At 58.0% G+C, this 15,787-nt stretch overlaps 1 protein-coding gene across 13 annotated transcripts in view; it reads left to right on the forward strand.

Moving 5' to 3' along the window:
* Positions 1-15,787, forward strand: part of SCN5A (sodium voltage-gated channel alpha subunit 5) — a 94,192-nt gene that overhangs the window by 8,934 nt on the left and 69,471 nt on the right. For 12 of the 13 annotated variants that reach the window (XM_053903988.1, XM_053903991.1, XM_053903986.1 and 9 more), the window contains exons 2-3: positions 6,329-6,643; positions 9,411-9,528. In XM_053903988.1, coding sequence (XP_053759963.1) covers positions 6,371-6,643; positions 9,411-9,528 — 391 coding nt within the window. In that variant the 5' untranslated portion in view covers positions 6,329-6,370. The remainder of the gene's footprint in view (positions 1-6,328; positions 6,644-9,410; positions 9,529-15,787) is intronic. The other variant, XM_053903979.1, reaches the window with a different exon arrangement.

Genomic DNA, 15,787 nt, shown 5'->3' on the forward strand with positions numbered 1-15,787 from the left:
GCCCAGCCCAAAGCGGGTGGAGTTCTGTAAGGGTTTAGAGCCTGGTGGCCGGGGACACCGTGGTCACGCCATCAGTGGAAATATAACGTGAACTACAACCGCAAGTCACATATGCAATGTGAAATGTTCTAGTAGCCACATTTTAAAAAGTCAAAAGTAGCAAGTGAAGTTAACTTGAACATATTTTACTTAACCCAGTATATCCAAAATATCGTCTGTGTAAATCGTAATCCACGTTTAAAAGTTAATGATGGGATCGTTGAATTCTCGACCGTACTAAGCCTTCAGAGTCGGTGTGGAGCGTACAACAGCACATCTCGATGGGCACGAGCCACATTCCACGTGCTCCGTGCCATGGGGGCTGGGTGGCCACCCTGTTGGACAGGGCAGTTGGACAGGGCCGGAGCTGGAGAGAGAACCTGCTAGGGAATCATTTCCGACGAGGGAACTGCTGACTCTCTGGGCATGGGCAGAAATAGGCCAGGGCTCCCTGGGAGCATCTGCCCACGAGTGGGCACAGACACGTTGGCCAGCCAGAGGAGGCCAACAGGGACTAAGCCAGGGACTCCTAGCTCTGTAGTGGGGATCACAGACATGCCCCACCCACGGTAGACCTTGCCCCTTCCTCCCCACCCTCTGTGCCATCAGAGGTGGGAGACGAGGTAGGACCTTGGTTAGGCCTGGCTTCGCACAGACTGGGGCTCGCTTACTTGACCTGCGAGCATCAGATTTCCCTTTGTGTAACGGAGATAATAACCTCCCCTCTTCCTGGGATTGTTGCAGGGATGAAAGGTGACCCACAGCAGCACTTAGAGCCATCTAAGTGCTACTTAGTATCACGTGATACTGCTGGCATGGCCCACCCAGCTCACGATTGGGGAAACTAAGGTCCAGAAAAAGGGGGCGTGCTGATGCTGTCCAAGCTCACCGTGTGGGCTAGTGGCTGGGCAATAGGAGGGTTAATCTGGCGCTCATTCACTCATTCATTCATTCACCAGGCCCTTCGAGGCATCTCTGCTGGGCCGGACTGTGCTTTGGGAGCTCAGGACACAGCCGAAGGCAGACGCAGAACAGAAACAGGGAACCTTCCAGAGAGGGAAGTGGGGGAGCCAAAGGTGGAAGCGGAGTTGGGCACAGGGCCCGGCTCTCTGGCCCAGGGCATCGCTTCCTTGCTAATCTCAGCAAGGCTAAGTGGAAACTTCCTTAGAAGCCCCAAGTCACATTGTGGATGGCTCGGACTCATTTTCCCATCATGACCTGTTGATTTAGGATCCATCACCTTGGGCAGAAAAGTACTCTAGGAAGTCATTTGTAGGGCCATGCACACAGTGGGTGCTGCTTAAATGCTCACTGAATCACTCAGTTGATAAAAGGATTCTATGCGTTGAGGTGTTGATTAGTTTTAACTTGTTTTCCTCCAGGAAGATATGAATTCGCTCCTGGTGCCCTCCCCTCCACCTGTGGGGAGTGAGCCCTGGCTTCCTGAGCACCCACACGCTCTCCCTGAGCTTCTTGCTTTAGGACTGAGGAGCAGTGGAAAGCAGGGCCATGGGGCAAGGGCACAGGTTGCCCGAGCCTGCAGGGTGGGAGGGAGGAGCACAGAGCAGAGGAAGCCGGTAGAGATTTTCTAGGAAGCCTGGGAACCACTTCCACGGAGCACCTTGCATAAATTTACATGGCAAAGAATATTCTTTGCATGTTGTGTTCCAGAGGCTCCGATTCCAAGGCGACCAAAATGCCAGAGGTGACTCAGGATGCTGGAGCATGCCTGCCTTGGGATCCGGGAGCGGAACAGGCAGGAAGGCACCACAAGGAGAGGTTGGGCTAGAGTCCAGTCCCTCTTTACCTCTCAGGTGACCGGCCATCCTGGTTTGTCCGGGACCAAAGGGTATCGCATCTCAGGATGCAGAAACCTTAGTGCTGAAACCAGGGAGGTCCAGAGCATCAGTCCCCAACCCTGGACAGTACCCACGGCTGCACCCTGTCGAGTTCCACGTCATGGCATTGTGACCACCAGGAATTGAGCACTAGCTCTGTGCCCCATACATTCAGGAAAATCTTTCTTCAGGGAGGCCACCTGAAGAGACAAAAAATAAGAGACAAGTCCAGAAGGGTCCAGTTTCTGGTGTGGACGCTGGCTGTTCTCCCCCACGGCATCTTCACCCTGTTGTGAATACTGGTACGTATAGGCCAGCGACTCAGAGGAGGGGGGCCCAGCCCTTCCCTAAGAAGGGGTTTTCAGGCTGTTGGGTGAAATCAGACTCACCCCAGGGACCATCAGAGAACAGCCGAGGCCAGGAAGCAGGGAAGGGCAGGGTACCCAGAGGAGGGAGGTCAGTGTGCGTGGGCAGTCACAGAGGGTGTCCTGGAGGAGGTGGGTCGGTGAGGAGAGCCCTCAGGGTGGCCCTGCCATCGCACGGGGCAGGGGACAGTGTTTGGGAATGTCTGAGCCAGGGAGTGATGGAGCTTCATGTAAAGGATGGAAGGAAAGAAGGAGGAGGCCAGTGGCCGTGGCGTCAGCACAGTGCCAGCCGGGTGAGGAGGCCTGTCCCTGGGCAGCGGCGGTGGGAAAGGAGGCGGGGGTGTTTGGTGAGGGTGCAGGGGTGTAGCCCGGGTCAGAGGAAAGGATCAGGAAGAACCGATTTGAGAAGGAAGGTTCACGGTCTGCTTCCGTGAAATCTCGGGAGCCAGCAGAACTTTGGGAGAGATGCCCCCAGTAACCAGAAACTGATAAACTTGAGAGAGGTTGGAGTCGGGGGCCCCTTGAGCTTGAGTGAAGCTGACAGAACAGGGGCAAGTGGGCCGGGAAGGGTGATCGGCTGGGAGAAGCCTTTCCAGCCTTTCCAGCCTTTCCAGGGAGCGGACAGACAAGCTGTCCCAGACGAGGGGAGAGTCACGGGCGCGCTGCTTCCAGAGAGCATGCTCTTGGAATGAAACCAGGTCTGGGCTCCCCCACACGCTGGAGCTGTGCAAGACAGAGGCCCCCTGCTCCTCCCAGCCAGAGGTGGGGCCTCCCTGGAAAGCCAGGGGCCTGACCTCCCAGGCCGGAAGGCTATAGCCGGGCCTGAGCCTGGAGCGTCCTTGGCCCACCCCCAACCCCTCCTTACCTTGGCTTCACCGGAAACCTTGCAGCCAGGGCCCAGCGGGTCTCGGCCACCGGCAGGGCGTGGGCCCTGAGCTGCTGAAGGAAGGGCAAGGCCAAAGCCAGGTGCAGGCAGGGGAAGAACAAGAGAGAAAACAGATCCATCCTGCCCACCCACCACGCACCGCCTGCGGGGGCCAGAGACAAAGGACACTCTTGACTGGTTTACTTTGGAACCTGAGGCTGCCTGGCTGAGGTGGGGGGGGGGGGGGTGGGTGGGGAGGCGCTGGCAGGGAACTTCATCTGGAATCTGGTTTCAGAAACCACAGACTTCCCAGACTTCCTGGGACAAGACCCTTCCTAAGACCCAGGCCCCCATCGTCAGCGTTCTTTATGAACGTGTTAAACAATAAGATCTAGCAGTGGGTCTAATAAGCATTGTAATTCTGAAGTATCGATAAGCGTTGATGATATTTGAGATGCCTGCGGCACCTGTCATGGGTCCGGGAAAGATCTGCAAGCTTCTACTGGTCACAGGTACCGCTCACGCTATCGTTTTGCTGCCTACATTCATAATTGAGGGAGGTGCTTAATTGCAGTGAGAAGTTAGTGAGAAAGAGGTGTCGTCGTTTCCCCTGCCCCGAACTCTTTCCCGAACTCCATAGACGAACAGAGGTGTCTCTGATGTCAGCAATCGGAAGAGTGGTCGCCCCGCCCAGGAAGGTAGTGACCGGAGGGGAATCTGAGTCTGGGGGACCGGACACAATTATTTTTCTTGACCTGGGTGCTGTTACCAGGTTTGTTTTGTTTACAGACGTTCATCCACCTGTACACTTAGGAGACGCGCCCCGATCTGCGCGAATCATCGATTTCAATACGCGTTTTAAAAACACCTTTACTGGAACAGACGTATGTGCAGGTGTCAGCTTGTGCGTGCATGCACACTCTCTGTCTCTCTCTTTGTCTCTGTCTTTCACTCTCTCTCTCTCTCTCTCTCTCTCTCTCTCTCTCTCACACACACACACACACACACACACACACACACACACACACCAGTATATACCGGTGAGCCTCTGCAGGTCCATGGGCATACACGTGTCTCCAGAACCCTTGCAGGCATGTGGACACAGATGCATACAGTTGAGACAGAGAACACTATTTTTAGGAAATACTTCCAAGTCAAAGAGGAGGCTTCCTGATTTACTTGACTGGTGATTGCTGATGGTGGAGAGAATTGCCCTGCAAAGGGCTGTTGTCATCCAGGCTGGCTTTTTTTTTTTTTTCTTTCTTTCTCCTCCCCCCCCCCCCCACCTTTTTTAAAAGAAAGACTAATGACTTTATGGCTTTTGTGAACATAATACAAGATCATCCTAACTAATTCAAGCACTAAAGGAAAGTACAAAAAGGAAAGCGTAAAATTACCCAAATTCTTACCAGCTAAGGGGAAAAAAATCATTCACCTTTGGTGATGAGTATTACAGGCGCCTTTCTTTGTTCACTCGAAGATGGAAGCTACACAGAGATCGCTTTTAGAAAATGGGAGCCCACTCCCTCACTTGCTATTTTTAACAGAGATGCTCCTTTAACTTGTCTTGAATGGAACAGAAGAACAAGACACCGAAGGATGGGGTGGTTCTTACGGTGCTGGGTCCTAGGACCTCTGCTCTGACTTTCCCTCCACACATTCCTTGCTGCGCTTCCCTGGGGAAGGCTGTGTAGTGCTTGCTCACTGTTTACCTGTCACCTGGCCAGGTGCCTGCCTCACAGCAATCACGGTGCCTGGTCCCGGGCTCTTTGCGGGCTGTGTGCGAGGGCCGATGTGGCAGATCACTGGGGTCACTGGTGACATGTTTCTCGGGAGTGAGATCAAGGCAAAGCCTGCCTTTGGTTGGCGGAAAGGGATTCTGTCCTGGCAGGGATCTCCAACAGGTGTCCACCCTGCCCTCTTGAGCTGGTGCCCGGCCATTCCTGGGTTTGATGTGGTAATTAAGTGACACTGCCTCCCCCTTCCCGGTGGTGTCCCAGTCAGGAGCTGTGCCTACCACATCCTGTTTTGCTGGGACGGTCAGGAGCGCATTCTTTGGCCTCCATGTCATAGGCAGAGCCTGTTCGCACCAGGTCCTGGATCGTTTGAGGCCACTGGGGCCCACATTCCCCCGGTCTGGCGTCATACATGTGTGCCGGTTGGACACCCGCGTGGATGGTGGTCACTGTTGTCTGCTTCTGCTGTCACTTGTTCAGATATGGGAGGAAGGGAGCAGGTGGGGAGGTGTGAGGAGCCTGAGATGCTGCGTCTGAGTTTCCCATCTTTGGAAAAATGCTCCCCCTGGGGATCTCGGGGGCGGGGGCGGGGGGGGGGGATCCTCTGCTGCAGCCGTATACACCAGGGGGCCAGCACCTGCATGACTGTTACCCTGCTGTTTCCAGAAACCCGTGGGATTTGCCTGCGTCTCATTTGGCAGACACAGATGCCCCTTCAGTTACCAGAGGCTGGCACCCCCCGTGCCCCAGGAGAAGTCTGGGCAGCCTTCCCCTGCAGGCGCGTGGTGCTGTGGGGAGACAGAGTGGCCCCCACCCTTTGGCCCCAGCGCCCAGGCTGCGTCTGCCTGGAAAAGAGACCCAGAGTTTGGGCATCGGCCCAGGAGGCCTGTGATCACCCTCCACAGGGCCCCAGGGGTCCCTATAGAAGGGACGAGCTTGAGAGGAGGGATGGCACTGGGCACCTTCTCGTGCCCTTCCCTCACCTATGTGTTCTTCATGATTCCCTCCATCACTCGCTTGTTCAGGACCAGCCCTGCCACAGACCTGCGATAAAAAGATGACAGGCCCCATCCCTGCCCTAGGGAGCGTCCCTCCTAGTCCAGAGAGTGTCAGCACCTTGGTGGGAAGTATCTCAGTAGGCTCGGGTAAGGAAGCCAACAGGTGCAAGGGCTCCCTTTTGTGTCGAGTGGGGCAGAGCAAAGGGCTTCGGTGAGGCAGCCACTCTTGCCTACTTGCCATCAAGCGTGCTCACTGGGATGGGAAAGGGACCGTCCCGCGGGTCCCCACGCGGAGCCCACAGCCCGGAGGACACGGGGTTTACCCAGGCCAGGGTCGCCCAGGTGTGTCTCTGGAGAGGTTGGGAACTGCGCCCGGGACCCTGCCCGCCAACCTCGTCCTCCCCTCCCCGGCAGGAGCGGCCCCCCTGCCCCCCGGGTCCGGGCACCGCATCAGGCGCTGTGTCTGTGTCTTCTGGCTTCCCCACAGGCCACGCGAGGACCGCCTGTGCCCCAGAAGCAGGATGAGAAGATGGCAGGCTTCCTGTTACCTCGGGGCACCGGCAGCTTCCGCAGGTTCACCCGGGAGTCCCTGGCGGCCATCGAGAAGCGCATGGCGGAGAAGCAAGCCCGGGGCTCGGCCGCCTCGCAGGAGAGCCGGGAAGGGCTGCCCGAGGAGGAGGCTCCCCGGCCCCAGCTGGACCTGCAGGCCTCCAGAAAGCTGCCGGATCTCTACGGCAACCCGCCCCGAGAGCTGATCGGGGAGCCCCTGGAGGACCTGGACCCCTTCTACAGCACCCAAAAGGTGACGGCCGCCCACCCCCGTGCCCACGCCTTCCTGAGGCTCCCTGTCGACAGCAGATAGGGAGAGGGCCTCGCCTCCACGTGGGGCTGCGTGCGGGGTAGGCTCCCTGGGCTTCGAGGGAGTGAGTCATTGGTGATCTATATTCCGATCATCTGAATTTTATTCCGGAATAAAAGCCAGAATGACGCAGCCTGATACGGTTTGGTGTTAGAAGGGAAGGAGCGGGCAGAGCCGCGGTTGTCTCGCCTCCTTGTGGAGTGCCCTATTCTGGAAGTCATCTGTGCTTAGACTTCCCCTCTGGCAGACTTCTCCCCGTCTTGGGTCCCAGAGCACAGCACTTGGTCCCCTCTCCTACTAAGGACACCCTGTGGCCCGCACGCTCTGGCGCGAGGGTTTGCCGGGCGTTGGCCGTGCCTGGGCAGCTCAGGCTGGGGGCCGAGGCAGTGGCTCCTGGGCCTCGCAGGCTGGCAGCGGGGACCGTGAGGGCCGGTGGGACATCCGAGAGGGGTGGGGAGGGAGCTTACTCTGCCATTGTCCCCCTGAGTGTGGGGCGGGGAAGTGGCTTTTGTCCACCGGGAAGGGTGACTCAGGCTTCCTCCCAGTAAGCATTTGCACCCAAGACGTGAATTCCCCCCATCTGGGTACCCTGCCCCGGCCTCACCTCTCAGACCACCAGCAGACATTTGGTGGAGGCCTTTCCCCAGACGGCCAGGTCCTAAGGAAGAAGGTGGCTGGAGGGCAGACAGAGTCAGTGTTCACAGGGCAAGTATGAGCATGCGGCAGTGTAAGTCCTGTGTGTCTGTGTCACCAGGTGCCTGTGTGTGTGTGTGTGTGTGTGTGAGTGTGTGTGTGACCGTGCCATGAGACTGCATTTAAGAGACCAGGAACCTGAGGGTGGGGGTGCTGCACAGTTGTCTCCATGTGTGACGTGAGTGGGTGCGCGGGTCCATCGGTAAAGGGAGAGCCCACCCAGTCGACATGCGCAGTGAGAGAAGACACCTCGCACCTGCTGGCACTTGCCCCTGGTTCAGGTGACACACGTGAGGTTGAGGTCGAAGGCTGGGGCGACAGTTGGGCTCAGAGTAAGGCTGGAAGCTGGGATCCGTCAGGGTAGGTGGGCCTAGGTCCCAGTTGGCCAGAGCGGGAGGTAAGAATTAGGGTGAGGGTTAAGGCCAGAGCTGCTGGCCAGTCCGGGTTTCAGTGGCAAATGAGAGCGGCTGTTAGGTGGGAGTCAGCTGGGACGGGCCGGAGCCGTGGCAGGAGGACCCAACTGAGGATGGAGGGGAGACTGGGCTGGGCTTTGGGGACCGGGTAAGAGTTGAGGCTGGAAGCGGCCGGGGACACTGGCTTCCATCCCTGTGATCAGGAATACTTGAACCATGGCCTGGGTCTGACTGTGGCCTCTAACCTTCTGTCTCTCCTTGCTGCCCCCTGGCCACACTGCCTGAAGTCCCGAGGGGTGGCACAGGTACCACAGCAGAACTTTTTGTCCTGACACATCCAGTCAGCTTATCTTTCCAGCTCAGATTAAATAGAACTTTGTCTCACCAGCTCAACCTTCGCAGAAGCACAACCCCTGAGCCACCTCAGCTGTGCTGGGCTTAGCCTGGGTAGCTGGGGGGGGGGGGGGGGTGGTGAGCTGCTGTCCTCAAGGGCTGTATCTGCACGTGGCTTAGCCTCCAGCACCTCCTGTCCACTCCCACATCCCACGGTGCTGTGTGGACAGTGTCTTCTGGAAGCCTGCAGAGAGGGTCCGCCTTGGGCTGCTCAAGACCCCCCCCACCCAGAGAGGGGGACACCCGGGTGGCTCAGTCAGTTAAATGTCCAACTCTTGATCTCAGCTCAGGTCTTGATGTCAGGGTTGTGAGTTCAAGCCCCACAGTGGACTCTGTGCTGGGCATGAGGCCTACTAAAAAAAAAAAAAAAAAAAAAAAAAAAGAGGGGCGCCTGGGTGGCTCAGTTGGTTGAGTGTCTGACTCTTGATTTCAGCTCAAATCGTGATCTCATGGTGTGTGGGATCGAGCCCTGAGTCCACCTCTGTGCTGATGGCAAGGAGCCTGCTTGGGATCCTCTGTCTCCCTCACTCTCTGCCCCTCCCCAACTCGTGTGTGCATGCACACACACAATAAATAAATAAATGAATAAACAAACACACTTAAAAAAAAAAAAAAAAAAAGACACCCCCCCCCCCCAGTGGGGGGAGATGCTAGGTCATCGGTCATCTCCTCTGGTGGGGGCTGCAGGGCTGACACCTGTCCTGGACTCAAGGAGACAGGGCCTCAGGGCTGGGGTCTGCGTTTTGCCATCCCTACTTCCCACCTGTTACAGTCTTCTCGAGGACCAGCTCCCTCATCAGTCCCTGTGGCCCCAGCAGGCAGGGAGGGGTCGGCAGGGGGAAGGGGAAGGAGCTGATCCTGGCCAGATCCTGGCCTCTGCTGTGATAACAGCTCGGCTGGGCGCATGCGAGGCCTCTTCCTGTTAAGGCCGTAATTTTGAAACGAAACGAAGTCCTACCCAACCTGGCATTCCCCTAAACTTGACCTGATCCCACTGCAGCCGTGGGCAACACCGTGAGGGCCCATTGACCTGCCAAACACACCAGCTGCCTTCCTTCCTCCCCCTCCCCCTCTCTCAGTCCCTCTTTTTCTCCCACCCCACCCCTTAGCCAGGGTTCTAGGGCTCTGAGCCAACACCTGCCCCCCAGAATCCTCTCTCCACAAGGGCCGAGGGGCCACCGCCCCAACCTAAAACACCTCTCTGTTCACAGACCTTCATCGTGCTGAATAAAGGCAAGACCATCTTCCGGTTCAGTGCCACGAATGCCTTGTATGTCCTCAGTCCCTTCCACCCTATCCGGAGAGCGGCTGTGAAGATTCTGGTTCATTCATATCCTTTGCAGTCGGTCCATGCTGTGCATCTTCTCTGGGCCCCACGAGGAGGTGGGCAGGGTGTTTAAGGCTGAGAGCAGGGCCGTCCCGAGGGCCCAGGCAGCACAGTCATCACCTGGTGGCCGGTTGGATGGGCAGGCTCTTGGGCCCCACCCCACACCTGCCGAGTAAGCCTCTGCGTTTCAACAACCTCCCAGGGGATTCTCAGGCACGGGAAAGTTTGGGAAACCCTGCTTCTTCAGGAGAGAAACGTCCTGGAAGCCAAGCTACTAAGGGATCCTTAGTAGGGATCCTACTAAGAAGACACAGGCCTGTCAGGGTCCCCTGACTCCGATATTGGCTCCAAAGTCCCCTCCCGCTGCCTCCCCACCCCCTTGCAGGGACGGCAAGCAGGTCACCGGGGCTCAGCCAAGGAGAAACCGCTTCCCGGTAAAGAGGCCTCTGGTGCAGTCACACGTGGGCATCCTTCGAGGGAGGCGACACTTGCTTTTTGATTAGGTGTTGACAAAATGTTTGCAGTTTCAGAGTTATCTCAAAGAACTCCGGTTAGCGTTAAATTATATAAACCGCAGCCTAAAAAAGCTGCCGGCTGTGGAGGAGCGCTCTGGGACTGCTGCAGTGTAATAAGGGACGGGACTGGCCTCGGGGCCCCAGGGGGGCCTCGTTCCGCCGCGTGGGACGTGGGACGTGGGACGGGGCGCCGGCACCCAATCGCGGCGGTTCTGCGGACTTCGGGAAAGGGGCCCCACAGATGGGGAGGCGGGCAGGCGGGGGTCCGGATGCAGCCGGAGGCATCTGCGTCTCAGTGCGCCCGCCTGGGCGGCCTTCCTTGGGCTGGCAGCTGGCTGGGCTGTTAATCGAATCAGGGCCGCTGGGCTCTGCGGCTGTGCGATGAGTCGTGGGTGTGGCAGGCGGGCCCAATAGCCCTCCCCGAGGGCCCCCCTCCGTTCCCCACTCTGGATGGACCTTTTCTGAGGCCAAGGCAAAGACCCGTTCACCTCTGGGCAGGGCAGGAGGCTTCGGGAAAACACCCTGCCCCGTGTCCGCTAAGAGGCGGACAGCTCAGGGGCTTCTCCTGCCCAGGCGGGGATGAAGGGTGCTGCTTCCTGGCTGCACTTGCTGCCCACTTGTGCCTGAGCCTCACCCCAGGGGTTAAGCCGAGGGGCGCTTTGCCAGATTTGCTCTCTGCACGCAGCCGCGCTCTCCCCTCCTCCCGCTGGCTCCTGCCTTTCTCACAGGGCTCCAGAGACCTGTGTGTGTCCAGGGAGAGTCTCACCCGCAGCCCCAGCCGCGGCTGTGGCAACTGCAGGGTGGTCTCTAGGGTGGACAGACGCCGTGGGGGGAGGGGCCATATTCCGGGGACCGCCTGCCCTTCAAAGCGAGGCGCCAGTAGCTCGAGATTGAGTTTTGAGCCGTTCTGCCCACTGCTTCTAAGCGCCCCGTAGATGCCCGGGCACTCTGCTGGGCACCGGGGTGTAGGGAGCTGAATAAGACTCTGTGCTTGGCCCCTTGGGAGTTTTGCAGTCCCCCTAAGAGTGATAAGACAGCTACAGGAACGGTTGTCGTTCCTGCCAGCGTGTGGGCACAGCCTGGTGGGGACAGCCCAGCGGGAGGGAAGGCCGGCCTTCTTGCTCGCTCTGAGCTGGTCCCCGCCTCACTCCAGGGGCGGGGCCTCCCTGAAAGCATTCTCCGGCTCCCACCTGGGGCTTCTCCTGCAGGTATCTAACCAACCCAGCACTGTTTGGCAGCCGCAGCGGGCCCCCAGGGATGCGACAGCAGCCCCAGGATTCCTCCTGCAAGGCTCTGGGCCGGGCGGGGGCGGGGGTAGGCAGATGAAGCCAGGGAGGCAGTCGGGACACTGGAGTCCCCAGCCTGGCCAGTGTCCATGGAGCAGAGGCCCAGCCTGTGGGGTGCTCGTTCCACCCGGCGGGACCCACCCTGAGGCCTCAGCGCCGGCCTGTGTCCCCCAGGGTCGCTGCCCCAGGGAAGTGGCTTGCCATCGTTGAGGCCCCGCGACGGTCTCCCAGGGGCTGCCTTGACAAGCCACTGCGTGGGGATGGGAGCGCTCTGCTGGTGCGCCCCCTGGTGGGCTCAGTGCAGCGGGGGAGAAGAAGGGTCCAGATCCACAGGATTTGGGAGCAGCCTCCGTGCCCTTGAGCCTTGCCATTCAAAGAGTGGGGCACAGACCAGTGATGCCCGCATCACGAGGGTCTTGTAAGACCTGCCGAATCTCGGGCCCCACCCCACCCCTTGCATTTTCGCCAGGGCCCCGTGATTCGGGCACACGCCGCCCTGGGCAGTCGTTTACAAGTGTCGGTCTGTGAGGGCCCCACCATTTAAAATGCCGATTCCTGGCCCTTTCCAGACCAGAATCCCCGGTGGGAGGCCTGGGAGTCCACTAGCTTTCCGTGTATTCCTTTCCTTCGTAATTGAAACATAATCCACATGCCACACAATTTATCATTTTAAAATGTACCATTTAGCGGATTTTAATGTATTCCTAAGGTTGTGCAACCATCACCGCTCTCCAATTCCGGCACATTTCATCACCCCAAAAAGGAACCCTGTGCCCATTAGCAGTCGCTATGCGTTTCGAATGCACACAGATTTCGTGTTTTGAATAGTGAGTTTTCACTCTGCTGACATTCCTTTGTATTGTGGTAAAACACACACACACACACACACACACACACACACACATACACACACCCCAAAATTTAGCATCTCGAGCCATATTTAAGTATACAGTTCAGCAGTGTTTACTATATGCATATTGTCACGCAGCAAAGCTCTACCTAACCCTTCTGCGTCTTGCAAAACCGAAAGTCTGCACCCATGGTCGGCTCCCGTTTTCACATCCGCTGACACCCACCGAGCCACACAGGTGCGCATTTCTGCGCCGGGCCCTTCGGAAAGGGCAAGGGAGCAAAGACAAACTTAAGACAGGGCAGGAGGGCAGCCCCTGCTCTCAAAACCCACTCACTAGTAACAGTCCGGACACTCACAGGGACGTGCTAGCGAGCGCCCCGTAATTCCGCCCAGCTTCGCTCTGTGCTCCGCCCTTGCAACGCGTCCCTGGGAAGTGGCCTACAAAGTAAATATGGGTATGTAGAATTATTTTTTTCCAATGTATTTTTGTTATAATCCTGCAGGATGTGTTCCTGCCAGAATCAAATAAAAGAAACCAACTGAACCCCCGATTGCACCGCAGCCACATTCAGAGAGGCCTCACGTTCACGCCGAGAAGCTTTCTGCCTTCCTGGGTGCACAGGATCTGTTCACAAAATCCTCCCACGTTTCTCTAGCAGATTCAAATGGGCAATCAAACCACATGTTTGTGTGTGTGTGTGTGTGCGTGTGTGTGTGTGTGTGTGCATGTTCATTGAATAGCACAAATATATGAACATGCCCCCCACGGCATCCCTTCTGTTTGGGAGGGTTTTGGTTTTTTTTTTGACTCCCCGGGATCTGAAGATAGACGGGCCAAGTTTCAGGCATTCCCCACCACCCAGGCAGGCAGTCCTTGCTGGCATTTTAATCATGAGGCTGGGAGTGGGTGTTTGGGGACAATGACACGACAGGATTGAAGATGTTCAGCTGAGCTCAGACCTCGAGAGCTGGCCTTTGCCTCTGCCCACACACGGGGCCGGCTCAGTCATCGGCCTGAAACTGCCAGACGATGCAAGCAGGTGTGCCCTGGCCGGCTGTGCCCCTGACTCATCCCTCTGGTATCGGCTGCACGCTGAGTTCCATGGGGGACCTGGGGATCCTCTGGGCAGAGTCACGTGGACTCCAAGCACCTCTAGGCAGGAAGAGACCACCCCTGCCCAGCCGTGGGTGCCCGTCTAAATGACTCCTCCAGGAAGCCTTCCTGCCCGGCCCGGCCAGAGGCGGGTGTCGTTTCTCATACCGTCCTATCTCGGAGCTCTTCAGACGCCTCCCTGTCTCCCACCCGGGGCCAGGTACACGTGCTCCTTAGGTCTGTTCTTTAAAATGGCAGCTAATTGCGATCCTCCCCCCGGGTGGCAGTCTGCTCACACTTTACAGAGCCCGTCACTCATTGGCTTACTGCCCTGAGAATGGCAGAAGCCAAGTGCGGGGTAGCATTCCCCCTTGGCGGGTGGGGACCTAAGGCAGCGGGACTCCCCCCAGCCCTTCAGGCTGGACCCTCGGTGTCGTCATGCAGAGACAGGGCAGCCGGGCTCAGCGTGGGGGGCTCTGTGCTGGGCCAGCCGGGGCTCCGAGCCCGGCCGTGCATTGACCAGCTTTGCAGCGGTCGTCTGTGGCTGCCGCAAGGAATTACCACAACCGTGACGGCTTAAAACAACACAAATTCATCATCTTCCGGTTCTGGAGGTCAGAAGTCCGAGAAGTTCTCACTGAGCTCCAATCAGGGTATCAGTGGGGCTGGTTCCTCTCTGGAGGCACCAGGGAGAATCTGTTTCCTAGTCATTCCCGGTTTGTAGAGGCTGCACGGACTCCTTGGCTTGTGGCCCCTCCGTGTGCAAAGCCAGCAACCGCTGGTGGAGTCTTTCCCACCTGGCTCCTGTGTCCCTCTTCCACTTAGAAGGACCCTGTGTTGACATTGGGCCCACCCAGACAATCCAGGGTAATCTCCCTTCTCAAGACCCCTAATTTAATCATACCCACAAGGTCCCTTTTGCCATATAAATTAACATTCGTGCTTGTCAGGGATTAAGATGTGGTTGTCTGGGTGGTGGGGGGTGGAGGGCTGCTGTTCGACCTGCTGTAGTCACTAGCAGCCTAGCCTTGTGCCTCAGTCTCCCCCCGTACGAAAGGGAGACCAAATCCCCCCTCATAGAGTTGTGGGGAGAATTGAATTCGTTAATGGTTGGTTACAGAGAGCAGAGCCTGGCCCCTAGGAAGGGCTTAATAAATATTTGCTCTTCAGGGTCGTTCCTTTCATATTCCGGCAGTCACCTGGGATCCCCAGTAGTGGATCCATGGGGGTGAGTAAAGCTGGCTGAGGGGCGAGTTACCTGCCCAGTAAGGAAAGCCTTGGCACAGAGCCAGGGTGTGGGGAACGTATGCATGTGTCAGGGAGAAGGAGTTAGGCTCGGCCCTGGAGACCTGAACACAGGCAGAGGGACGGGCAGCTGTCGGGCTGAGGGACATCCCTCCCCCACCCCCCACACACTCCCACCCCCATCCCCGGAGGGATGTCCTCCCACCAGGGAGGAATCAGGACTTCCTGGAGCCACGGCTCTGAGCTGAAAGGCTCTGCTTTAACTAAGGGAGATTCCCAACGCCTGATCTTCTTTTACCTCAGGTGAGAAATTGGAGAATTCATTATAAACTGGGGGTGGGGCTTGGGGTGCTATTTCCTAGTCCCCTAGATTCCCTAGACAGACGACTAGAAGCGCCGAGGGCTCGCACCTAGATTCTCCGAGAGGCCTCCCTCGCCTCCCCTCCCTCCCCAGCTGGGGCAGCGCCGCACTCCCCCCACAAGTCAGCACCCCAGCTCAGCCCAGTCTCCAGTCTGACTGCACCAGGCTCCGGCTCAGACCTTGCAAAAGGGTGGAGCTCTACTGGAGAGGAAAGAGGCAGGCCCCGAGGGCTCAATTACTTCAGCTCCCTGGCAGCCCGTGGGGTTCCTGGGGATCGCAGGCGGCCAGCTGCTGCACGCGGGGCCGGGGCCGGGTCGTGAGTCTGGGGGCAGCCAAAGGGAGCCGCGGTCTCAGCCTCTCTTCTTTGGCTGGGGAGGGAATTTGTGAGAGTACCAGAGTGTCCCTGCTCCGGATCAGGCCCCTTGGGGGTGCCCTAGCCCGTAAGCGGCCCAGGGCCTGCCCCTTGCTCCTCCATAGGCCTTGCCGAGGTGAGAGAGACCGTGGAGGTCGGTTACAGCTCCCTCCAGCTTGACACGGCAGAGAAGTAGCCAGAGGGTCGGGGATCACCCAAGGCCTGCGGCAGTTCATTCAAGGCCAAGGGCCCAGAAGGATGCCCAAGACGCAGTCCCAGCATTTGAGGAGCTCCCCTTCTCCTGGGGAACAGATGGGCATTGCTATTTTGGGAGCAACCGCACACGAGAAGAGATGCCCAATGCCCCGGGGTGCAGAGGCTGCAGCCACCCAGTAGTCAGAGCAGGCTGCTCAGAAGGGGTGCTCCTGCTCAGAGGGGGTGCTCCTGCTGAGGAGTTTCTTGACAGAGGAGGACGGCACTAGGTGGAGCGTGTGCAAAGGCAGGAAGCAGTTCGAGAAGCCGTCACCTGCACCCTCGGGCAGCGTGTCCTGATGAG

This window comes from Panthera pardus, unplaced genomic scaffold (assembly GCF_024362965.1).
Source record: "Panthera pardus isolate Hobbes unplaced genomic scaffold, ASM2436296v1 HiC_scaffold_16, whole genome shotgun sequence".
Classification (NCBI taxonomy): Eukaryota; Metazoa; Chordata; class Mammalia; order Carnivora; family Felidae; genus Panthera; species Panthera pardus.